The 12,248-nt window shown below is 35.6% G+C and overlaps 2 protein-coding genes across 3 annotated transcripts in view; one reads left to right on the top strand and one right to left on the bottom strand.

The window, feature by feature from the left end:
- LOC109112223 (RNA cytosine-C(5)-methyltransferase NSUN2-like) overlaps positions 1-4,610 on the bottom strand; it is a 19,404-nt gene extending 14,794 nt beyond the window's left edge. The window contains exons 1-7 of the mRNA XM_042776771.1: positions 4,250-4,610; positions 3,891-4,048; positions 2,886-2,990; positions 2,653-2,758; positions 2,470-2,541; positions 2,263-2,347; positions 1,969-2,161 (exon numbers count right to left, since the gene is read on the bottom strand). Of these exons, the coding sequence (XP_042632705.1) occupies positions 1,969-2,161; positions 2,263-2,347; positions 2,470-2,541; positions 2,653-2,758; positions 2,886-2,990; positions 3,891-4,048; positions 4,250-4,333 (803 nt within the window). The 5' untranslated portion in view covers positions 4,334-4,610. The remainder of the gene's footprint in view (positions 1-1,968; positions 2,162-2,262; positions 2,348-2,469; positions 2,542-2,652; positions 2,759-2,885; positions 2,991-3,890; positions 4,049-4,249) is intronic.
- A 2,131-nt stretch (positions 4,611-6,741) lies between these two features.
- LOC109112475 (3-oxo-5-alpha-steroid 4-dehydrogenase 1-like) lies at positions 6,742-10,489 on the top strand. 2 transcript variants are annotated; one of them, XM_042776770.1, is made up of 6 exons: positions 6,742-6,895; positions 6,986-7,159; positions 8,140-8,306; positions 8,651-8,752; positions 9,490-9,640; positions 10,267-10,489. In XM_042776770.1, exons 1-6 carry the CDS (start codon positions 6,849-6,851, stop codon positions 10,331-10,333), a joined length of 708 nt encoding a protein of 235 aa, XP_042632704.1. In that variant the 5' UTR covers positions 6,742-6,848; the 3' UTR covers positions 10,334-10,489. The 2 variants fall into 2 exon arrangements, with proteins under 2 accessions (XP_042632704.1, XP_042632703.1); XM_042776769.1 differs by having other exon boundaries at positions 6,747-7,159.
- The last annotated feature ends 1,759 nt before the right edge of the window (positions 10,490-12,248 follow it).

Raw genomic sequence — 12,248 nt, 5'->3', positions numbered from 1 at the left:
TACCATGTCAAACACCAGAAAATAAATCCACAGTCTGAATGGTTTTTAATAATCCACATTAAAAGTACCTAGACTGATCTCTTTGCAGCTTATTTTGGCCTATAACCACTTAGAAGAGACCGGCAGCAGATGACATTTTAGGCAACCAATAATCACATAAAAACCAGACTATAAGCTTGAAGCTTCTGGGAAGTTTGTGGAAAGATCAACACAGAATTTTATGTTTTTTTCCTGAGAGATTTGGCAGGTAGAAAGGCACTACAGATGCGAAAACAAATCGGAAGCCAAACAAACCCATTTTATGTATACTAAATTCAGTTCTCTGTTTTTTTTCTTAAGAGTTTGAGCCGGACTTATTTTTCTTTATAACATCTATGGCTCAGACCATCACCTCCAACTTTGCCAAAAAAAAAAAAAAAAAAAAATACAAATAAAATATTATTTAAAAATAAATTAATATAATAAACACAACCTTTCATGGATCCGGTTGCCATATATATATATATATGTATTGTGAAGAGTCGGCTGCCTCCCCCCTAATTATCATCGTCACCCCGTCCTTTAATCGCCGCCCTTCGCCAGGCTCCTGCCAGGAGTGGGTGTGTGTGAGAGGAGGGGCGCTGGAAGAGCCAGGGCTGGCGGCGTGTGATGAGGCACACCTGATGCAAATGGAGCCTCATCACTGCAGCGATTTAAATGCCGAGCGCGCCTCTCCCCGGGAGACCGGTCTTTTCCCTGTGCATGCACGCTGGTGTCCTTGTGGGTCCAGGAAGGGGGCGTATAGGGACTCCTGCGCCGCCAGAGACATGAGCTGCTGGACCCGCGGTCCAGACAAGAACCGCACCCGTTACACGGCCGTCGGGCCAGGATGCTGTGCCATCTAGTCCCTTCAAGCGCTGGACTCCGCTCCTTACCTGCACCCTTCTTTCCTGAACACTACCTGCCCTTCACATACCCCACAGCACGACGAGGACACCAGATTCTGTGTTTAGTTTGGAAGCTCTTCCCCTTTGGACACTTTTATTCCCTTTTTTTGGTTACTTTTCTGTTAATAAAAGCCTCTCCGAGGCCTGACGCCACACTCTGGTGTCTGTCATTTGCTCTTCCAACCAAAATACACACACACACACACACACACACACACACATACATACATACATACATATATACTTGTTTTTTTTTGCAAAAAAAAAGTCGTATGGTTGTTTGGATTTGTACAGTATTATTTATATACCATTATAGTATTTTAATATTTTGAATAAAGTTTTATTTTTATATTATCAGTTTTCATTTTCATTTAAGTTTGGGTAAATTTAATATATGCTTTTGTCATTTTCATTAGTTTTTCTTAACATTTTTATTTAGCTTTAATTGTTTAATTTCAGTTTTAGTCATATTAGTACTAGAACTTACAGCTGCATGATAATTTGAATTCTAATCATTGCCTGCTGATTATTTATCTTGAAGTTGTTTCACTTTAGTTTGCCATTTGCATGATCGTGCATTGGTAACAAGCCTCCACAACCTTTCATGGATCCGGCTGCCAGATGTCAAGGGCTTAAAGTCCCCCCAAACAGAGTTTTTCTCATAAATGGACACATCTTCTGCCCTGTGGTTTACTTAATCTTCCCACATAGGTAAACACACCTGCACTCTCTCCCTACATTACAGATAAAGCGCTGATGAGCTGAAAACACTGGCAAAGTATAGCAATCTTCTATATTCTGCTCAAATAAAAGTGTTATACAGCCAATCAGTTTTCTTTCAGTCTGTTATTTGCTGTGACTAAATCTGCCAGCAAACCATGCAAGTTGACAATCTCTTAATTTACGCTTGTAAAAAGTGCAATAATTCTGACGAAAACATTTCTAATCTAACGCTTTGATCGAAAAAAAACTAGAACTTGCTTATGGAGGTCAATAAAAAACAAATCAAGTAACGTCTCTGGGTCCAAGCAGAGACCCTCACCTGCAGGGTACATCACACAGGATCCGGTCATAAAACAGGATGTCCTTCTTCCCGTCCTGATCAAAGTACAGACGTGGAATGCTAGAGGCGTCATGGTTGACCACCATAATACACGGACTGTTCAATCTCTTGGCCTGGTGGACCAGCAGGTAACAGCGCTTGTTATCCACATCATTGGCAATTACAAAACCCTCTGAAGACAAGGAAGAGATGGAGAACAACTATGAGATATGATCATCTTAAATCTGCAGTCTATTCATTATGTAAAGCCCATACTAATGAGTATCAGTCTACCAGGGAAAGGTATGTCCATGTCAGAGTGAAGCATCTCGATTAGTTGAGCAGTCTTTGATCCTGGAGCTGCACACATGTCCAGAATCTAGTCAGACAAGCCAGAAAGATGGAGATGAGACCTCACAATTATAAAGATTTTCCCAGTGCAGAAAATAAGCATTCAGCTGGTATTACTGGAAACTCATGACGGTGTTATTGAAGATGCACCTTATGTTGAGGCTCAATTTTCATTAGAAGAGGAGGAATCATACTGACTGCTTCCTGCCTGCTAATATTCCCCTGATTGAGGAAACAGGATTAAAACAAAGGTTGATCAAAAACAATATTTGCATTTATTTAAAAAAAAAAAAAAAAAAAAAAAACTACGAAGTTCCACTGATTTTTATTTACCGATTCAGTTTCGCTGACCAAGAACTGGTGGAATTTCTCCAGGAGCGGAGATTTGCGCAGAATCTTTCTGCTCAGGTTCGTGTGCCACGCCAGTTCATCAGGATACCTGTAACAGCATGATGAGACGGAGAAAGAGCACGCCTCAAGTACAATGCTTTACAGATTTCCAAGGACAATTAGAATTCATTTACAAGTAAAACACATAAGCAGTTAGCTTTTTTTATCCATCTTACCAACTTAAGGGCTGAGGAGCCTCAATCTTCTGCCCATCCACCTCCAGATCTTGAACTTCTTTGAAGTATTTCTCTTTAAGAGTATGAAGGATTTCTTTGGCGTGACTGATCACAGGGTTTGAGAAAGGGACAAATCATAAATGCAAAAGTGTGGGGTTGTAACAATATATCACGTCACGACATACTGCAACACAAAAATAAAACAATATGTATCGTGGATGGTTGTGTATAGTTCATTTTATATTTTCAGGTTCAATTTTAGTAATTTTTATGTGCTTTTGTCATTTATATATATGTATATATTTATATACATATATACATTTATATATATATATATAGAGAGAGAGAGAGAGGAGAGAGAGAGAGAGGAGAGAGAGAGAGAGAGCTTTAATTTATCTTTATTTGAGTTTTAGTAATTTTAGTACTAATTTTATTTCAGTTTCTTGCCAAAACAACATTTTTAGTTTTTGTTTTACTTTTTTCCATCTAATATTTCGATAACAAAACTAGAACATTTAAATGGAGGTCAGTAAAAACAACTTAAATGGCATCTCTGTTTCTAAGCATATAAATGAACAGCACTTTTGTCATATGTCTTACAAGTAATCATTTAAACAAAGCTAAGACTGAGTTAAAAAAAAGAAGTCTCACTAGAGTATTGTGAAGTGTTGCATGAGTGTGTCGTCACATTTGAAAGTCCTCTAAACCAGGGGTCCTCAACTCTGGACCTCGAGGTCAGCTCCAACCAGGACTGAACACAGCTACCTGCAGCTTTTGGGTAATCATGAAGACCTCGATGAGCTCGTTTAAGTGTGTTTGATTAGCGCTGGAGCTGAACTCTGCAGGAAAGTGGATCTCAAGGTCCAGAGTGGAGGACCCCTGCTCTAAACTATCCATGAAAGCCGTCAAGAAACATGGCTTCATTTATAGCATGACAGCAGCATGGCAGTCAAATCACAGTTTGTGATTCAATGAGAACTGGACCTGAAGAAAACACCAGGTCACCTCTTGTATCCAGTGATGCGCATTGTAGCTGGCAGCGGTTCTCTCATGGCCTGCATGAACTCCTCAAACTCTCCCTCGGGAACGATCTTCAGCTCTGTGTAGTAATGCTCAAAGAGTTTGTTTTCCTTGATGATCTCGGAGTATCCAGCTCCCCAGCCCTGCCAAAAGAGCCCACGTTACTATTACCACCTACCTGCATGCCATATACCACGAGATCACACTGAAACCTTTGTTATTATACGCAGACAATCACAATGATATAACTATATGATAGATGTATTGACTGTGCAACATAAATCATATTGAGAAATGAATCTGCAGTGTGCAGGAAAGTGATATAACGTTACTAGAGCACTCACAGCGTCATCTCTGCTTCTCTTCCCCTCTGCTCTTCCGTCTCTGTTCTGCTGAGCTCTTTGTCTGGGTCTGTTTTTCCTGCCCATGTTGGAGACGCATAAAACTCTGGATATAAACCTGCGATGCGTTCTGACTGAGCTTCTGCTGAACACACGTGTTCGTGACGCAATCCAAACAAGCGCACGTTCGACTGAAAGACCCCTTCCTTGACGTCCGCATTATTGCCTGACTTGCTTTTCTCTTTCTGCCGTTACACCTTTGACCTTCAATCGTAATAAATGCATTGCCAGAAGAATAAAACACAACATACAATGGTACAACCATAGACATGAATACGTAGACGCCTCATTGGCTGCGATACGTCCGCATGTTCCGCCATGTTTGTGAGGGCAAGACTGCCTTGAAAATGAATGGAAGTAAACGAGGAGCTGCGGTTTATTCTGGATAAAAACACGATAACTTTTACATTTATCAACCGATTTCAGATGTTTGTGATCTACATGCAGTTAAAAATAACTTTGTCTCCAGTTATTTAGTTAGGTTTGGAAAATTATTAATTTTCGAAAAAAATTGTGAAAGCTCACACTTGTCTCGTTCGTTGATTTTTTTTGCTTTACAGTTCTAATGTTAATGAAGTATAACTGTGACATATACATGTAATGTAAGTTGAATGTACATTGAACTAAATTAAGCTGTTTCATTGCTTTCTCTGTGTTCAACCCCAACATTTGAGCTTTTTTTAGTGCTTCAGGTCAAGTTTTTATACAGTCTTTGGTCAGAACACAGCTCATTCCCTTTGAAATACTGGAAAAATATTGAAATAATACATCTTTAAACTAATTATTTACCATCATTGAGAAAATTGGTGACACACTGGTAGTCTGTTTTTTATTCTGATAGCACTCTATAAAGATAAACTCACAACAAACACTAACACGTGTAACTGATGAGCCTTTATGGATCCAGTGAAACTTACAGTTACAGCTGGTCAAATATTATTCACTGATACAGTGCACAGTAAAAATATAGTAAAAGTGATATGTAATATTAAAAAGTATATGTAGTGCAACTTGTAGTAAAGTGAATAATATAAAAAGCGAGTACAATAACATAAGTGATATAATAGATTTATAATAGCACAAATTATATGTATAATACCATAATAAATAAATGAATAACAAAAGATGAAGAACAGCAAGGAAAATATGTAATATCAATGGTGGAATCATACAGAATAGATCATAATGAAGAATAAATTAATAGTAAATTATAAAGTAAAATATATAATTGTGAAAATGTACAGTTTTTATAATAGTATTTGTGTAATAATTATTAAACAAAATTGTGGACGTGAATTCCAAATTGTATTTAATTAATGAGCTCCTTAGGTATGATATATACATGTACACAAACACACACACACACACACACACACACACACATATATTTTTCCATATATGTTACTACATAGGAATGTGTGGTGTGAGTGTGTGCAGTTTACGCTGTACAACACAATGTCAAAGTATAGTTATGTTTATCAGACCAGAATATGAGATGCTCCCCCTCAAAACACTTTGTATTAATCAAAATGAATAATCATTATTACAGCATCAAGGGCAATAATAAACATTGATTTTGTCATGATATAGCAGCTGAACTCACTATGAGTTCCTGTGTTTTTCATTTCTAGGCTATATTTACATTATGTTGTTTTTGTGTAAATACACACACAGTACATGATCAGCACTGTGTGAATCATTTTAAATGCAGTCTATAGTATTGTGATTGACTGAAGAAATAGGTTATATTTAAATATTTGACATAAACATTTAATAAGGTAATTATATTGTTATAAATATTACTCTTACAAAGGTAAGAAAATGCTCCTGGAAGTCTATTCCGAGAACAGGCTTTCTTCAGCTTTCCTTGTCCTGTTTGCAACTGGCTAAAAAGGAAATATATACATAATCAGTTCACAGTTTTAATATAAGCTATGGAATCCTTATAATCAAGTGATGATAAACTTAATCTTGGTAAATAAGTAACATTAGTGAAATTAAAGATGTTTTCCTCTGTCCCGATGTGAGAGTATACGGAGAGTTGCCCGCTCCAATATGGCGGCGACTTTGATGTGTGGTCGAGCGGCTAATGAGGCTTATAGGTATTTATATGTCTGTGGGTACAACTATACAAAATAACGAAAATAAAAAATAAAAATAAAAAATTATATAAATTATGAGGTTTCACCGTGGATGTTGTTCTTGTATATTTGATTCTGTATTTCACTACATTTTTGTCAAATATTAAATTTGGCAAGCAATAGTAAAAGATAAATAAACAATAAAATATTCTCTTTTTAGTTACTCACATGAGTCTCTCATGGAGTACTATATTTTATCTATTGGTTAGAATTTAATAGCTTGCATATATTAAGGCGTGTTTTGGCACAAGCCCCGCCCACCGCCTTTACTGATTGGCGAAACCCATGATATGATGGGCGGTTCTTTTGGTTTTCACCATGGCGTTAGTTTGTTTTGTGGACGAGTTACAAAATAATACTCAAACCTTTCTTCTGCTGAAGTAGTATTTCGATTAGCAATTATGGACGCTCTTCTGAAGACTTTATTTTCCTCGGAGGAGCGAGAGCTGTATGTTTTGGATTGCTTGTCGTACTTGATGATGGTTATGGCATTCATAACGTTTGTGACTTTACTCTTTGAGCACGTCCCCTATGGCAGATATGCATCCAGCAGGTATGGGTTCCCTGTGAATGTCAAAGTCGCCTGGTTCGTTCAGGAGCTGCCGGCGTTTCTGGTGCCTTTGAGTTTGTTGCTGTGGACTCCATGTGCAAAGATAATGCACCTGCCCAACCAATTACTTCTGCTCATGTTCTTATGCCATTATGTGCAAAGGTGGGATTTTTCCTTATTATATAACAATAATATTTATGTACGTATGGACATGCGTGAGTAAATAACCTAATTTTCATTGCAAGTGGTTATTTTATACACTATATATTTACTGCCATTCAAAAGTTTGGGATCAGTAAGTTTTGTGATGTTTTTTAAAAAAGTCTCTTCTGCTCATTATGGCTGCATTTATTGGATCAGAAATACAGAAGAAAAAAACAGTAATATTGTGAAATATTATTGCAATTTAAAATAATGGGTTTCTATTATAATATGCTTTAAAATATAATTTATTCCTGTGTTGCAAAGCTGAATTTTCATCAGCATCATTACTCCAGTGTTCAGTGTCACGTGATCCTTCAGAAATCATTATAATATGCTGATTTATTAACAGTGTTGGAAACACTTTTGCTGCTTAATATTTTTTGGGGAACTTGTGATACTTTTTCCAGGATTCTTTGATGAATAAAAAGTTAAAAAGAACTGTATTTATTCAAAATAGAAATCTTTTGTAACAACATGCACTACCATTTAAAAGTTTGGGGTCAGTAATTATTTTTATGTTTATTGTTAGAAAGGATTTCTATTTTAAATAAATGCTGTTCTTTTGACTTTATTCATCCTGAGAAAAGTATCACAGTTCCAAAAAAAAATTTAAGCAGGTCAACTGTTTCCAATGTTGATAATAAATGAGCATATTAGAATGATTTCTGAAGGATCATGTGACACTGAAGACTGGAGTAATGATGCTGAAAATACAGCTTTACATCACAGAAATAAATTACATTTCAAAGTATATTAAAACAAAAAAATATTATTTTAAATGGTAATAATATTTCACAATATTACTGCATTTTTGGTCAAATAAATGCAGCCTTGATGAGCAGAAGAGACTTTTTAAAACACATTAAAATCTTACTGACCCCAAACTTTTAACAGCATTGTGTATTTTTAACATAAACTGAAGCATGTATTTCTCACAGGTCCCTCATCTACCCATTTTTAATTCAAGGAGGGAAATCCACACCATTCATCTCGTTTGTCCTGGCCTTTGTCTTCTGCATCTATAATGGGTACCTGCAGGCAAGATACCTGAGTCACTATGCAGATTACCCCCCTGGTTGGGTTACACATCCCTGTTTCATCACAGGTAGGTGCTAGTGAGTACATATTAAGTGTATAATGTCATTTCCATCATTTTTGCTTGTTCCCTTTCATATCAGATAGAAGTTTCTAAAATTGTTTAAGAGCTGATACTGGAATTCATCCATCGCCGAACACAATGCATTCACTCTACTGGTCAAAGAAGAGACATAAATATTTACTTGTCAGGATTCTTGTTACACTCACAATTACAGGAATAAATTACATTTTAAAATATATTAAAATAGAAAAGATGTTCATTAAAATTGTAGTAATATTTTACAATGTTACTGTATTTTGCCTTGGTGAGCATAAGATCTTTCTTTCTTATTCTGATGTATGTTTTTTCAGGGTCTTGTATGTGGTTCCTGGGATGGCTCATTAATATGCACTCCGACCATATTCTCAGGAACCTCCGTAAGCCTGGAGAGACAGATTATAAGATACCTAGAGGTAAGACAGCGATTATCAGGCTGACAGCACCATTTATGAATTGGAAATGTGTTCGAGTGGGAAGTGTGGCCTTAAATCTTATGTTGAAATGGACTAAAATGTTGGTGTGCAGCATGTTTAACATGTTTTACATTAAACAATCACAACATTTTGAGTAAAAGCATCATGCAGTTTTAAATTTTAGAAACAAGCTTTTGAATTTATCACAATATGTATTTGTAAAATTTGGTACCAATATACATGCGTGTTCAAGAGTATTCAGAACAGAATACGAATCATGTGAACCGTAGCACATGCAGCTCAGCGCTGTCAGCTCAAATGGGTGGTCAGTGCTAAGACGTCCACTTCAGTGCTGGTATGAGTGTTAATGAAATGCAAAAAAAACAAAAAAAAACTGTTCTCCTTTGAATCTGGCTTTGCCTCTGAAAGAAAATAAATTCTGTTCGTGACTCATTGCCTCAGCAACCATCCTGCTCCAGAGATGCTGAAACGAATGGTATGTCAAAGTTGTTTAAGATCCAAAGGCTTGCTCTGTTTTATTTGATGCATAAGTGATGACTGACATGATGAATCGGTCATGTTTTTTTCTGACACATTTAAACCAGACAACGTGCTAATCAGATGGTTTCACACTTGATAAGACTCATGGGATGCAATTGCTCTGCTTTGAAACAAACTTGAAATGATTTCTTATTGCTTTGTTCAAATGTCTCTTCATAATTGTTTTCTGTTCATAGGGGGTGTGTTTGAGTATGTATCAGGAGCAAACTTCTTTGGGGAGATTGTGGAATGGGCTGGATTTGCTCTAGCTGGTCATTCGATCCATAGTGCAGCTTTTGCTCTCTTCACTTTAATTGTGCTGTCCAGCAGAGGAATGGCCCACCACAAGTAAGACATTACCATATGAAACAATGCATTCTTGCCCTATGAGATTGCACTTTTGTATGCTTTCAGATCTCATGTCTGAGTTATAATTCATTCAAGAATCATATGAAATAATAATTCTAATATAAACAAGTGGAAAAGAATATAAAGCCTGTTTTAGGACAATTGACATTGTGAAATTTACATTTTCCCCACAAATTCACACTGCTGTAATAATTCTGGATTTTTTAATGATTTTGTTGTTGATGTTGTTTTTTAACTTTTGAATAAAAATTAAATAGACGTATATTTAAAAAAAAAAAACTAATAAAAATGACAAAAAACAACAAAATTTCTGAAATTAAACTAAAAACAAAATATAACTAATGCAAAATATTAATACATACTATAATATTATCTCAGTGATATTAAAATAACACTGATTTCATCAACTATATACATATTTAACCACTTATCATTTTTATTAAATTAATTCAAATTTAACTTTTTAATTATTTCTTTTTGTCTTTTTTTTTTTTTTTTTTTTTTTTTTTAAGGGGGAAATATGACTTGGCATGTTCTAGACTGATTCGCCCATAAATATTTTTGTTGTATGATGACATCAGTATCTGTGTCATTTCATTTTACAGGTGGTATCTCACAAAATTTGAAGACTATCCAAAATCAAGGAAAGCTTTAATACCGTTTGTGCTCTGATCATGTGGTAAGCCCAGCCGCCACACGCCCACAGAAACAATATTCTGTCAGTTTGGACTGAAAACTGAAGAAAAAACAAAAAATCAAGACACTCCTTGTTAATAAAGAACTCTGCTGTACATGATAAAATGTGAAATAAAATGAGTTTAAATGTTACGAAAGGAAATTTCAGTTTAATATTCGTATTGTGTTTACTGATTTAACCGTCAATCAAAGGTGTACTGTTTAGAAGGTTACAGTGAATGGATTTATTATTGGATGTCTTCATTTGTCGTTACCATAAAGCCTCCAGTCGATTCCTCTTAACAAACACACAACTAAATGGACCTTCCCCCTGACGTTTACCAAGATCTCAGTCAACAGATGGCAGGCAGGGGCAGTGGGGTCAGTACATGAAGCTGTCAAAATGAAGTATTAAGATCAATATCCAGAAGTATCCCAAGAACGAGTACTGCCCTCAAAGAAAAAGAACTGCATACCTTGCCTTAAAAGGACAGCTATAGTTATTAATATGTCAAATTTGTTTTGTTTTGCTTTTATACTTCATTGTAAGATTCATACTGTATGTATAGATCGTGCACATCGTGGTGGTATATAAGTTATGTTTGTAATGTTATCATATACCGTCGCTGACATGTTTTGACAAGCAGCAGGTGGGCTCTCATAATACCTTCAGGCGTAATGTATGAAGTATGGCAAGAGTTATGTGTTGTATGTCAGCAGTAAGAGTGGGTGAGTTCATTTACTCTGGAATGCGGAAGGTATAAGTATCATATTAGTTCAGCTATTGGTGTGTATGTTTTTTGTTTTTTTAATCAAATACCTTACACACATACAGTACACTCTCAGTCAAAATTTTGGAATATATATGTTTTTGAAATAAGTCTCTTATGTTCACCAAGGCTGCATTTATTTGATCAGAAATGCAGTAAAAATCTAAAATATTATGGAATATTATTAGAATTTAAAATAACTGCTTTCTATTTTATTATGTTTTAAAATGTAATTTATTCCTGTGAGGTAAAGCTGTATTTTCAGCATCATTACTCTGGTCTTCAGTGTCACATGATCCTTCAGAAATCATTCTGATATGCTTAATAAACACTTCTTATTATTATCAATGTGCTGCTTAATATTTTAATGGAAACCTTGATACATATCATTCAAAAGTTTGGGGTAAATACAATAAAAAATGAACTTAATACTTTTATTAAGCAAAGATGCATTACTTTAATCAAAAGTAACAGTAAAGACATTTACTGTATAATGTAAAAAAAAAAAAAAATCAATATCAAATAAATGCTGTTCAATGAACTTTCTATTAATCCTAAAAATCATCATGGTTTCCAGAAAAATATTAAACAGCACAACTGTTTGATGATAAATAGAAATGATGATAAATCGATGATAAGTAGAAATGTTTCTTGAGCAGCAAATCAGCATTTTAGAATGATTTCTGAAGGATCTGAAGACTGGAATAATGTAGCGGAAAATGAAGCTTTGCCATCAATTGAAATAATATTTATATTTTTATAGTATATTTATCAAGTAAATGCAGACTTGGTGAGCATAAGAGACTTCTTAAACATTCCAAAAGTCACCAGTGTACTCCAGCTTTCATTTATTAACATTGATGTTCAGAAAATGCTTCTAGTTGATTCCGCTCAGATGTTCGTGGTCAGTCTGGAGCTGTTGGAGGTGTCATGTCGGGCAGTGAGAAATCTGTCCGGCTGTTCTTTGAAGAAATAACCTCAATGATGAAATCCCCTGCAAACCACATTGCACACGCTTTTCTGACCCCGAGCTTAAGGCTTTGAGTGATGTAGAAGCATGCAAAGACATATCATTCAAGACTAGCAGCTCTGACAATCCGCTGTATGGATTAACCCTCTCTGCATGTAGTGTGACAGTGTTC

The sequence above is a fragment of the Cyprinus carpio genome, chromosome A19 (genome assembly GCF_018340385.1).
Source record: "Cyprinus carpio isolate SPL01 chromosome A19, ASM1834038v1, whole genome shotgun sequence".
NCBI classification, from domain to species: domain Eukaryota; kingdom Metazoa; phylum Chordata; class Actinopteri; order Cypriniformes; family Cyprinidae; genus Cyprinus; species Cyprinus carpio.
The sequence above is the reverse complement of the archived record's forward strand: the minus strand, read 5'-3'. Positions and strand labels throughout refer to the sequence as shown.

Excerpts from the sequence above, each read along its gene's own strand:
- LOC109112475 (XM_042776769.1), top strand. The coding sequence starts at position 6,849 with ATGGACGCTCTTCTGAAGACTTTATTTTCCTCGGAGGAGCGAGAGCTG. Across the intron at positions 8,307-8,650 it reads ACATCCCTGTTTCATCACAG|GGTCTTGTATGTGGTTCCTG; the intron begins GTAGGTGCTAGT and ends ATGTTTTTTCAG. Across the intron at positions 8,753-9,489 it reads AGATTATAAGATACCTAGAG|GGGGTGTGTTTGAGTATGTA; the intron begins GTAAGACAGCGA and ends TTCTGTTCATAG.